Source organism: Gobio gobio, assembly GCF_949357685.1.
Source record: "Gobio gobio genome assembly, chromosome: 8".
Classification (NCBI taxonomy): Eukaryota; Metazoa; Chordata; class Actinopteri; order Cypriniformes; family Gobionidae; genus Gobio; species Gobio gobio.
In genome coordinates this window covers 22,567,657-22,580,313 of record NC_137114.1, presented here as the reverse complement: position 1 = coordinate 22,580,313, position 12,657 = coordinate 22,567,657, and the positions used below count along the sequence as shown (strand labels likewise).

The following is a 12,657-nucleotide window of genomic DNA, read 5'->3' as shown; positions in this document are numbered from 1 at the left end:
TAATGATTTTCAGTTTTTCAATAACAGAAGAATAGGTAAAATTACAATAAGCATTGAAGGATTCCCGTAATAATTCAAAATATATTTACAGAACAATAAATTATATTTTATTATATGATATGATTAATATTGCATGTTTAAATATGATTGTTTCTTTATAAATATGGGTATTATCTCTAAGGTGTCATCTCAACAAACAAATGGCATTGTGTGTATTGTCATTTTACATATTCTTCTGTTATTAAAAAACTGTTGCTCTAATTTGCTTGAACAAAACTGAATATCATTAAGAAAAAAACATCAAATATTAGATCAAATTAGCGCAAAAATACACTTTGCGCTGCTGCCCGCGATCGATAGCCTAGAAATCTAGACGCACCCTAGCGGCAGCAAATCTAATTTGCAGCCAGGGTAGTCTAGTAACTCTCCGTTGGCTTGCGAGCTTGAAAAACCAAACTCTGGTCAGGCCAATCACATTGTGTATAGAGTCGGTGGGCGGGCTTCACTTAATGACGGCAGAGTTACGGTGGTTCCACGTGCTACTTGTAAACAAAGAAGCTGGCGAACAGCGGCCTTTCGAACCGGCTTTGGCCGCGACTCTGGAAGATTTGGAGTTAAGCTTTTCTTTGAGAAAAGAACAAATAACAGCACTGAAGTCATTCTTAAGAAAGGAAGATGTGTTCGTAGTTTTGCCGACCGGATATGGCGAAAGTTTAATCTATCAACTAGCTCCGCTTCACCTTCTTTGTTGTGCTGGTTGGTTGTAGCGCTATCCTATTGCTATTATCCCGCACCTCGGATTGAGCCCTGCCAATGGTGAGTTCCCAGACCCAACATCTTGATGTGGGTCTGGGTTGTCAGGCTACGCGATCGCATCAAGGATCAGCCAAATTTCCACGTGCATCTTGAAAAGCGGATTTTTTGGAAAGTGGTGTGGCAAGCTTTTGTGCGATCTAGTGGTTCAGAGGAAAATAAAACCAAAGGTGCATTTTCCCCCGGGGTGCCTTTATCTCCGTTGTACTCTACTTCAGGGAAAGATTTTCAGTAAATAATGACTTTAATTACTTTTTTTCCTTCCCCGTATGACCTCAGAAGACTGTTAGAATATGCCTACTTCCATGCTAAATATAAAAACAGGTTGGCCCAACTTTATATTAGGTGGCCTTAAGTACTATGTACTTACATCAAAAAATAAGTACAATGTACTTACTGTGTTCAAAATGTATTGCAAAACACCTTTGCTGATATTGAGGTGGGATACGGGTAGAGTGGGGGTATGGGTAAGTTTAAGGGTAGGGTTAGGGTGTAAGGGAAGTGTCAACTGTGTAATTACAAATGTAACTACAGAAATTAATTACAGACGTAATTACATGCAGGTATTTAAACAAATGTAAGTACAATGTAAAAACATGTATGTACACAACAAGTGCATTGTATCAAATGATTGATTAAAATGTTAGTACATAGTAGTTAAGGCCACCTAATATAAAGTGGGTCCAACAGATTTCTATATAGAAGCTTAAAGGGTTCTGTCAGGTGCTTAATTTATAAAACCTTTTAGGGGTTCCCATTTTATGGATTTAGTTTGAACGAATTAATTTTGAATTCAATCCAAATGAGGTTCCTACTAGACAGTATGCAATATTGGACACAGCTTATGAGTCACATGGACTACTTTTATGATATTTTATGACACTTTTGAAACTTAAAAGCTCCAGTCCATATCCATTGTAAATGCAATAAAAAAGTCTAACAGGTTTGGAACAACATCAAGGTGAGCAAATGATGACAGAAATGTTATTTTGTGGGCAAACTATCCCTTTAAGGTGACAAAATCAATGTGATTAAAAGACAAAACTGTTTCTTTCTCACTCCCTCTCTGATTGTTTTGCAAAGTAGAGAAAATGAAAGAACAGCATTTTTATCTCTTTCTCTCTCACGTCCTGTCCCCCCGCTTTGTGGCCTATCGCTGTCGTCCTGATAGGTTGTGTAACTGAATTTGGCCGCTATGCTTACCTGGCTGTTTTGCAAAGTAATCAGTTTCAGTGAGTTGCTGAGTATGGTGATATCTGAGAGAAGCCTGGGAGGGAGCAGAGTTTGTCTGACACCTGCCTCCCAACAGCAAGCTTAAAGATCCTCTGTTTTTTGTCTTTCTCTCTCACCCGCTCTCACTCTCTCTTTCTTTATTGAGGTTAAATTCTTCTGCAGGATTACGGGTTACCTCAGGGGAATGCAGTTAGCTGAGCCACAGCTTTTTTTTTTCTCGGTGTTGAGTGATAGGGTGGCTGAAAGGGGCTTAATCACACAGCAACCACAGGCTCTGTGGATCAACACTGAACCTTTCTGAGCATGTTCACAGAAAGCACACTCAATAAAAAACGATAAAAGCCCCCCGAAATGCCCTGCGGGGCAAAAATCCTGCCATAGAGTTCATAAAGCCAGACAAACTGTGAACAAATTCATCACTGAGGTAAATTAAACAGCATTTACCTGAGGAGAGCAAGCGTACGTACATGTGTTTGAACAGCATGAATATGTCACAAAGAGCTTCATTCATCCTTCTCCTGAACTATAAGCTGAATGTCGCTCTATTCAAAATGAAAGTCAGGGTTAAGCTCCTCTCACATATATGTAATTGTATTGCCTTAAGTAAAATGTGACCCATAGCTGACTCTATTCTTTACAGATATCAGCCTGGCTGTGTAAATTTATCTGACCATTGTTGGTGCTACTGCAATGCTTTCTTTCTTACGACACTGAATAGGTCTTGGAGATGTTTAGATTGGTGTGTTTGAACCATGTTTAAATGGGTCACATCAACAGAAATAAAAAAATAAAAAAAAATTTCACAAATCTTTTGAGATAACATTTAATTCAACTTCATCCCTAGTGTTGGAAAATGGATGTCAGAATGTCAGAAATTAGTCACTGTATTATAATTTCTTTTGCCACACAAAAGTTAACTATTAATCTAACAATTGTAGAGAGTTTGAGAGTGTAGGGAAACTGATTATGGGCCCTATCATACACCCGGCGCAATGCAAGAGTGTTTTGCTAGTTTCAACCCGACGCAGTTATCATTTGCACCCATGGGCGTGCTGGTCTCAAAACAAGGTGTGTTCAGATGCATTGTTGGAGTGTTGCTATATCTAGGCAACTGAAATAGACTGTATAGTGTAAGCATAGTGTACGCACATTGTGCACCCGTCTATAGGCGCATATTACTAACAGGCTTTTTAAATAACAAAAAAATATTGTGCCAATGGCACTGTGCTTAATTTATAGAACCTTTTAGGGGTTCCCATAATGGGATCATTTTATGGATTTAGAACATGTGCCTGGCGCACCAACCATTTTTCCCGTTGTTAAATCACTAAATGCACTTAGATCGTTAAAATAGGGCCCTATGTCATTTGTGGTCCTTCATGTCAATGGGCGGAGCAGTGATAACATATTTTTGTTGGCCCTTTGGATCCCAATGGATCCTTTTCACAGACTGTGATGACGAGTTTCCACAAATATGGCAAATCTTGTAAAGTTTTAGCTATTTCCATTTAAAAAAAAAAATATATGAATACACATTTGTAATGCTATACTTTGTATTACCTTGGTAGTACATTAAAAAAAACAACAACAACTAATTAACTAACAGTTCTGTGTTAGTATTTCTAATACAAAGGCTAAAGGGGGGGACATAATCAATCTCTATATATTTATTTCCCTCTTTTGGAAAGTCGTAGAAAGGCTATCATGGATTTTTTCTTTTACTATTAGAGCCAATAATTTGAGTTATAATGGTTTGCAAGAACACGATTATAAACACAACAAGGCTGTAAAACCGGACTAGTGTGTTGATGAGTTTACCTGTTCAGTGTGGTGATGTTTAATGCTTGCACTTGTTACCAACCGTCATTTTCAAGACAAACAAAAGCTTTTAAAAATCACGGGGGTATTACTGATGTATTTTATGTCGTAGAATAAAACGTGAAAATATCTTAAACTTGTGTTCACCACTGACCTTATTTTAGGCATTTAACTAAAAACCCAGTCAAAATACCCATTGACTTTGGCACATGGGAACCAGAAGTGCTAAAATGCGAACTCGTTTCCGGGTCTTGACCTACAAAAAAACATCATCCCAGCAGTATTCTAAGTAGTCTTGTAATTGTGTTTACTCTTTTGAGTAACCTATTAAATACATAGTGTTTACTGTCTTATAAACTTACATTGTTTGAAAATATTGATTATGAAGAAAACTTACAAGTACTTCAAAGTGTACTTTCATAAACAAAAAATGAGCTACAAGTATTCGACTTGTAAACTATCAGTATATCTATAAGTTCACTTGTAGTATAGTTGCAGTACAAACGGAAAACTTAGATGTAAACTAGTTGTGTACTCAAAGTTTACTACTTTTACACTTAACGTTTACTTAAAAGTATACATTTATACACTAAAAAGTGGGCCAATTTAGCCCCAAGTAGAAATAGTACACAAGTAAACTACTAGTACATTGATATTAGTATACTTAAAAATATACTTTACTTGTTTTATAAGATATAAAATGAACTTATACTTATTTTTTGTAAGGGATAGTTCACCCATAAGACTTCAGTCCAAACCCATAAAACTATGGTTAATCTTTTGAAACACAAATTAAGATATTTTTAATGAAGCCTAAGATGTTTCTGTTCCTTAACTAAAAGTCCAGATAACCAAAACTTAACTTACTTTTGCTGACTGTAAGTGCAAAGTTATCTTATTTTACCTATAAAAATTAAAAGTAATATTTGACTAATCTCATGATCTGCTCCATTTAAAATTAAAACCTCTTTTATTAAGCTTAGTGTGTGCCATCGTAAACAAATAAAATGTCATTACATTTCATTATGTGCTTTAATATGAAAAAAAAAAAAAAAAAAACATACTGTTAAGGGAAAGGTATAGAAAAAATTAGCTCAAGCAAAGATTTAATCAAAGTCAGCATATAGTGAACTGACTGTTCTCATCTTTCTCTCTCTGTGTGTTCCTCTAGGGTCTACTCTGTGCCGGCAGAGCAAGGACAGAAAGCTGCTGTCTAACCATCGGGGCCTTTTCATTTCCTCTCTCCACTGGATCCTTTCAGGGACATGCTGCAAGCGTGTGATTTCTCATCCAAACGTATATATATCCATAGCAGATTCTATAACGTCAGTAGACGAGAATGTGTTGCTATCATGAATTTTCGATGAATCGTTTCTAAATGCACGACGTATAGCGTTCATGCACACATGCCATATGTTGCACTCACAGAGAAAGTCCTTGGGACTGAGTAATACAGCTCATTGGACCTTTTCCTTCTCCACCTGCAATATTTTTTCTTTAAGTTCTTTAATAAGAAACGTTCTTAAAAGTGAAGTGTGTAATATTTTTTAAATCTTTAAACGCTTTCTTCTAAACAGTCAGCCATTCATAGTTTGTTCCACACACACACAGAAAGTATAAACAAACACTGTGGCTCTGTTTATTTGAACACCCTGACGCAACAACATTGGTTCGACCAATGGTGTCAATTTGGGGCGGGAATACCTGTGAGACTAACCAATGGCAGACAAACTGCAGCTTTAAGCAAACATTCTCCTATTTTCCCTTCCAGTACTCTGATGTTAGCCGTCCCCAGTGCGCTAAAGTGATAACGCTGGTCTCTGTCTCTCTGCTTATTTGACAAAATAGAGAAAGAAGCATAGAGAGAAAAGCAAGTGAAAAAGTGGCTCTGAACACCCACTTGTCAAGCAGTGAATTAATCAACCGCTTTAAATTATGTTGTTTTCTTTTTCCTTTCTTTTCACGGCGGACAACTCCTCTAAAGCACTGCAGATTGTAAATAGCTCTGGGATGCTGGGTAGCAGATTAATGTTTCATCCCGCTGACTTTAGAGTCAGGGCAATCCGACGGGTGGACGGAATAAGGATACAGAAGGACACGCCACTCGTACAATGGGGCCCAAAAGTCTACCAGTGAACTGTTAAGCGTTTTTCTTGTCATTACAAGTTATATTATCAGCATATCAGCAACATGAATTTTATTAGTGGACTAAAAAAGTGCTGAAGTATATTTTAAATTAGATTTCAAATCCCAGATCTTCAGTGTGGACATTTGGACCCCCCTGTATTTACAGCATCATCGATTGAAACTAAGACACTATAGTGAGATACTTACTTTTATCTTTCTTTCTCTCACCGTTCTTTTTTCTTCCATTTTTTTAGATTAAAATGGAAATCAATCAAAGCCCTTTTAGTCTGATTCTCAAGACTGAGAGTGTCTCGGCTCTTTATTCTGAATTTACACACAGACGGCAGACTAGCAAACACTTTTAACACTGTCTATTGAGACGAGAACGTTTTTTTAACTCTGGTAAATGGTTAGTTCACACAAAAATGTACGTATTACTTTCTTTCTTTCTTCTGCCGAGCACAAAAGAAGATATTTGGAAAAACATTTGGGCTCCAAACAACATTGGACCCCATTGACTTTTATTGTATTATTGGCAAAAAATACCTTTTCTTTTTTTGTGTTCCACATAAGAAAGCAAGCCAAACAGGTTTATAATTACAAATGGGTGAGTTAATAATGAAAAAAACATCACTTTTTTTTAAATAACTGTCTGCTTACCCGGCTTGTATATATAACAGAGGGGGGCTGCTAACACAGATTTCTGTTTAAAATATGTTTCCATTTCTTTTCCTGCTATATTTTCTGTTTCTTGATTACTTGCTTTTTCTTGTGCTTGCTGGTTTTCTATTTAAATCTAAATGAAATCCAATCTTGCGCGCATCAGACAGCTTGAGCTTGTTACTTTGATGCGCGTGGGTGTGTATAAAGGCATTAGTCTGTAATATTAATCAAGATTTGCAATATAGCTATTCTGGTAAATCATTCGCTAAAAGTGTCCTTAGACAATAGCATTTCAGATAACTGGAATTGGAAAAACAGACTCAATAAATAAATAAATAAACATTTCAGCTCCTTTGCAGTCATTCTGAAAGTCATTTTCCACCCTTTTTAATAGAGATGTTTATATTAAAACCATTGGGCTTCATTAACTTTCTCTTGGGCAGGTTGCTTTATTCCATGTGAAGGGACTTTATATTAAAAAGAAAAAAAAAAAGGTGTTTGAAATTTCCCCATTCAAGAAACTCCACAAATGAATCAGCAATGCAAGATAACCTTCAGCTCTCATAGATTCACGTTTCAATTCTGTTACCAGTTTCTCTATAGTCTGATGTAAGAAGGAGTGGAAAATGCTGGTGTAGATTTTCCTTCTAAAGGTGGCTCTCGACAGCCTTTGAAGGGAAAATCATAAGAGATTGTATTGTATTTTCTTTCAATGGAGGCTGTTTGTGACATCAGCGCTTATTTTCTTTTATGTTATGTAAGGTATTCTGTCAGCAAAAAAAGGTAAACGTATGTCTTTCGGAGTACATTTGACCTGCAGTTTGATAATGTAGTAGCCTAGTATACAACACTCCCAGTACTTGACCTCTGGTAACCGTTACTGTTATTCATGGCCATTTGTGTGATTTCTACTGAAGTTTAATCATTAATGCCTGTTGCTGTATATATTTTATAAGACAACCTGTCATCTATTTGTTGTATGAGACTTTTATTTTAAATAAATATTATTGTTCTCAACTGTGCTAGTATGTCAACTCCTTTTATGCGATATGGAAGAAAGAAAACTTCTTCTAATGTGAACATTTACACAAACACCTTGCTCTGGTAGTGGTACGCTAATGGTAAATATCACAGAGAGATGGTATTGATAGGTTCATTTTCCCCTGACATCCACATATTCTCATTTTCCACTGTTGACAGCCCAACTGAGCTCATGCGAGATAAGTAATATGAAACGTATCACGTATTTTGCTGTATTTTTTCACAAGGACCAGATGTAGATGGCAAATTAAAATACATGAATCAGAGTCAAATGGTTTTTATTCTCTCCTCTTGGGAGAACTCATGACAAATGTGTCTAAAGGCCTCTTGAGGGCGCTTGAGAGCTACACAACGCTTCCCTCCAATTCCAAATGATTGACACACCTGAGGATGCACATGTTGAAATAATAATAATAAAACACAAGTACAGGCCTGTGTTGTACAAAGTTTGACGCTTAAACAGAGTCGTTTGGTGCAGGAGAGCAGAGGGATGAAGGGATTTTGTGTCTGAGACGCGTGATTACGTTGGGATCTGCCGAAGTCTCAGCCGTTGTGTTACCGCTGGCGTTTAGTGCCGCACGATAGCACACATCTTATTCCCTGGCGCTTCGGTGTGACAAACCCGGAGATCAGTTTGAAATAATGAACACGCTCACACACACACAACCTCTCCATCTTGTCCTTATGATGTTGTTCTCACAAGGGGGGAATTTAAGTCTGTAACCGCTGTCGGAACAGGTCTGACTGGCTCTTTTGTGTTCTCCTGCTGTTCTTCTGTTTATTGGAGAGCCGGCTGATCAATGCCGGGAAGAGTGTTAACTTCTGGTCACCTCGTATGAACTAGACACCCACAGAAAGCAAAAATCAAAACAATTAAGTCAGTTTAAAGTAAATCAGTTCACTTAGAAGTCAATTTGATCATTCATCAAGGCATCTTTTTTCTATGTGGGAAACAGCTTTGAATCAGTTTGTCAACATTATATGCAAATGAGCACCAGTACAAAATTAGAAAACTGATTCTGTCTTATTTTTACCCATAATAAATCCCATTTGTGATCAGATTTTCGCACTAATAACGGCCTGTGGGAAAGCTCTTATGTCAACTGGAAGTCGCTTTTATTAAAGTTGGCATGAAGCAGTAGTTACGATTTTCTTTTGTGACGTACACTCACCTAAAGGATTATTAGGAACACCTGTTCAATTTCTCATTAATGCAATTATCTAATCAACCAATCACATGGCAGTTGCTTCAATGCATTTAGGAGTGTGGTCCTGGTCAAGACAATCTCCTGAACTCCAAACTGAATGTCAGAATGGGAAAGAAAGGTGATTTAAGCAATTTTGAGCGTGGCATGGTTGTTGGTGCCAGACGGGCCGGTCTGAGTATTTCACAAATCTGCTCAGTTACTGGGATTTTCATGCACAACCATTTCTAGGGTTTACAAAGAATTGTGTGAAAAGGGGAAAACATCCAGTATGCGGCAGTCCTGTGGGCGAAAATGCCTTGTTGATGCTTGAGGTCAGAGGAGAATGGGCCGACTGATTCAAGCTGATAGAAGAGCAACATTGACTGAAATAACCACTCGTTACAACCGAGGTATGCAGCAAAGCATTTGTGAAGCCACAACACACACAACCTTGAGGCGGATGGGCTACAACAGCAGAAGACCCCACCGGGTACCACTCATCTCCACTACAAATAGGAAAAAGAGGCTACAATTTGCACGAGCTCACCAAAATTGGACAGTTGAAGACTGGAAAAATGTTGCCTGGTCTGATGAGTCTCGATTTCTGTTGAGGCATTCAGATGGTAGAGTCAGAATTTGGCGTAAGCAGAATGAGAACATGGATCCATCATGCCTTGTTACCACTGTGCAGGCTGGTGGTGGTGGTGTAATGGTGTGGGGGATGTTTTCTTGGCACGCTTTAGGCACCTTAGTGCCAATTGGGCATCGTTTAAATGCCACGGCCTACCTGAGCATTGTTTCTGACCATGTCCATCCCTTTATGACCACCATGTACCCATCCTCTGATGGCTACTTCCAGCAGGATAATGCACCATGTCACAAAGCTCGAATCATTTCAAATTGGTTTCTTGAACATGACAATGAGTTCACTGTACTAAAATGGCCCCCACAGTCACCAGATCTCAACCCAATAGAGCATCTTTGGGATGTGGTGGAACGGGAGCTTCGTGCCCTGGATGTGCATCCCACAAATCTCCATCAACTGCAAGATGCTATCCTATCAATATGGGCCAACATTTCTAAAGAATGCTTTCAGCACCTTGTTGAATCAATGCCATGTAGAATTAAGGCAGTTCTGAAGGCGAAAGGGGGTCAAACACAGTATTAGTATGGTGTTCCTAATAATCCTTTAGGTGAGTGTATATGCGAGTGAAAAAGCTTCTCGAAAAAGATAAAATGTAGGACGGAACTAGATTTGTCCATCTGGAATTGATTGGATGGTTGTGGTTTGCTATTGGTCAATCTCATGTGAGAGACAGGTTGTCCTGCCCTCATGTCAGTAAACGAACCATTAGAGAAGAGATAAGAGAGAGATTTTTATTAAAGATTACAAGGGCAGATAATTAATAATAATGTGTACAGATAATTGTAATAGTCAATTCTGATTTCACGTTGATGTGTGCAAAATTACTTCTTGCTTACAAAATGTAACCTTCTCCCAAAAGTTATATAATGCAACTTTATAGCCCATAGGGCATTAAATAGCAAATTAAATATAGCATGAATCGACTGTTAAAGAGGGTTTTCACATCAGCTCTGTGAGAGGTAACGCCATGTCAACAACTTCTTTCTTTCCAGGTAAAGCTTTACCGTTTGTAACTATTTTGCAAAGAAGGAAAATTATGCCTTTTTACCTTAATAGCCGAGACCATTTGAAGGCTCTTTTCAAAGAGAAGCATGTCATTACTCTTCTCTTATATTACTAAAATGATATACTGTTTTGTTGTCTCTCTTGCACAAGTCAATTCAGTTGACATTCTGCCCTTGCGATTGCTGTGTATTTTCATTTTTAAAATGGCACAGAAGGTTGTATAATAAGCACATTAAAGTTAAAATCTTTGCATTCATCATGTGGCAAGATTGAAATCATGTGCTTTGGAACAATCTATATAAAAGCCCTAATGGCGTCTAAACACAATGAAGTCTGTAATGATTATAAAGACACATCATAAAGTTACAAAACAGGTCAAACGTTATTATCATTAAATGCATTCAAGTAGCACACAATGGCTATGACTAGCATACTTCTTTAACTGTTTCTGCAGTGTATAGCATGTATACTATGCACAGTACACAAATGCATATGGGTAACTTTTATTAACTATTTACCTAAACGGTCAGTTTACAGTAGAGCTAACAGCATGGACTACTGTATCCCATAATACACCACATCTATTTCCAGTGTGCCAAAAGTGAAGACACGACCAAAAGAGCCGAAGCACGACCAAAACAATGTTTTTCTGAAAAATGCATGCAGTTTTGTTTTTAACTGCTAGAGGGCCAAAAGTTACATAGTAAAAAGTTGCAATAAAAGTAGTAATAAGTAAAAAGTAAAATAAAAATATTTATTAGTGTTTATATAGTATTACATAGTATTATATTATATAGTATTTTACTTGTTGTTATAATACATAAATACTGGTTTAAAATGTTATATAAAATCATTAATAATGCGATATAAAAACAATTTCACCAGATGATTTGAATAGCTCTATTTTAGAATTAATCATTCTGGAATAATTGGGGTGATTTTGTAGGGGAGTGAATCTGTCTAGAAAGTAATAAACAAATGTCATAGATAAATACAATAGAAGAAAGATAATATTGAAATAAGCAGTGTGTTAGGATTTTCAGGTAAATCTAACTGTATAGAAATTGAATAATCAAATATGAATGAAAAGTCTTCACCATGTAAATTAAATATAACTATAATATGTGACCCTGAACCACAAAACCAGTCATAAAGGTACATTTTTATTGAGATGTATACATGAGTAAATAAGCCATAATTGATGTTTGGATTGTTAGGATAGGACAATAATTGGCGAGATACAACTATTAAAAAATCTGGAATCTGAGGGTGCAAAAAATATTGAGAAATATTGAGAAAATCGCCTTTAAAGTTGTCCAAATGAAGTCCTTAGCAACGCATATTACTACTACTAATATTTTTTTTTAAATATTTACGGTAGCGAATTCACTAAATATCTTCATGGAACATGATCTTAATATCCTAATGATTTTTGGCATAAAAGAAAAATCGATCATTTTGACCCATATAATGTATTGTTGGCTATTGCCACAAATATACCCATGCGACTTACAGGGAGTGCAGAATTATTAGGCACGTTGATTTTCTGATCATATTTTTTTTCCAGGCACATTTGACCAATTCCAAACCACAGTAATCCTAATAACTACTATTGATTTAGTATTTAATAATGTATAAGTGATATATAATTGTTCATGAAGGCTGGAAATGAAAAACACCTTATATTCAGGTGTGCAGAATTATTAGGCATGTTTTCTTTTAGCCAAAAAAGAGATTTAACTCAGACTGAAAAGTCAAAAAGTATTAAATGCCCATGAGAAGGATGCAATACTAATGCAATAATAGACATTGCAGTTAAGGCATGACCATTGGACAGTGAAATGCTCGTTGGGTCAGCAGGATCTGACAAAAACATGTGGCGGAGAAAAGACACCTGTTAACTGCAAAAGAATTAAGAATTAAGGTGAAGAATTAAGGGTGAAACCATCAGGAACCCTTTAGTCTCCAGCGCCACCATTTTCCAAAGCTGCAACCTACCTGTCTCCAGAAGTGCAAGGTGTCAGGATCTCAGAGACTTCAGTTAGGTAAAGAATCCTAAAAAATGACCCCCACTAGATAAGAATCATAAGCTGAAGTGTTGTAAAATACATGAAGAAGGTTTTT

The 12,657-nt window shown here is 36.9% G+C and overlaps 2 protein-coding genes across 6 annotated transcripts in view; one reads left to right on the top strand and one right to left on the bottom strand.

Moving 5' to 3' along the window:
- The window catches only part of LOC307130904 (uncharacterized protein), a 25,525-nt gene extending 17,565 nt beyond the window's left edge, over positions 1-7,960 (top strand). For 4 of the 5 annotated variants that reach the window (XM_079824199.1, XM_079824196.1, XM_079824197.1 and 1 more), the window contains one exon: positions 5,036-7,669. In XM_079824199.1, the coding sequence (XP_079680325.1) occupies positions 5,036-5,081 (46 nt within the window). In that variant the 3' untranslated portion in view covers positions 5,082-7,669. Of the gene's footprint in view, positions 1-5,035 lie in introns of all 5 variants that reach the window. The other variant, XM_079824198.1, reaches the window with a different exon arrangement.
- The window catches only part of fxyd5 (FXYD domain containing ion transport regulator 5), a 23,397-nt gene continuing 18,400 nt past the window's right edge, over positions 7,661-12,657 (bottom strand). The window contains exon 9 of the mRNA XM_079824195.1: positions 7,661-8,535. Coding sequence (XP_079680321.1) covers positions 8,511-8,535 — 25 coding nt within the window. The 3' untranslated portion in view covers positions 7,661-8,510. The remainder of the gene's footprint in view (positions 8,536-12,657) is intronic.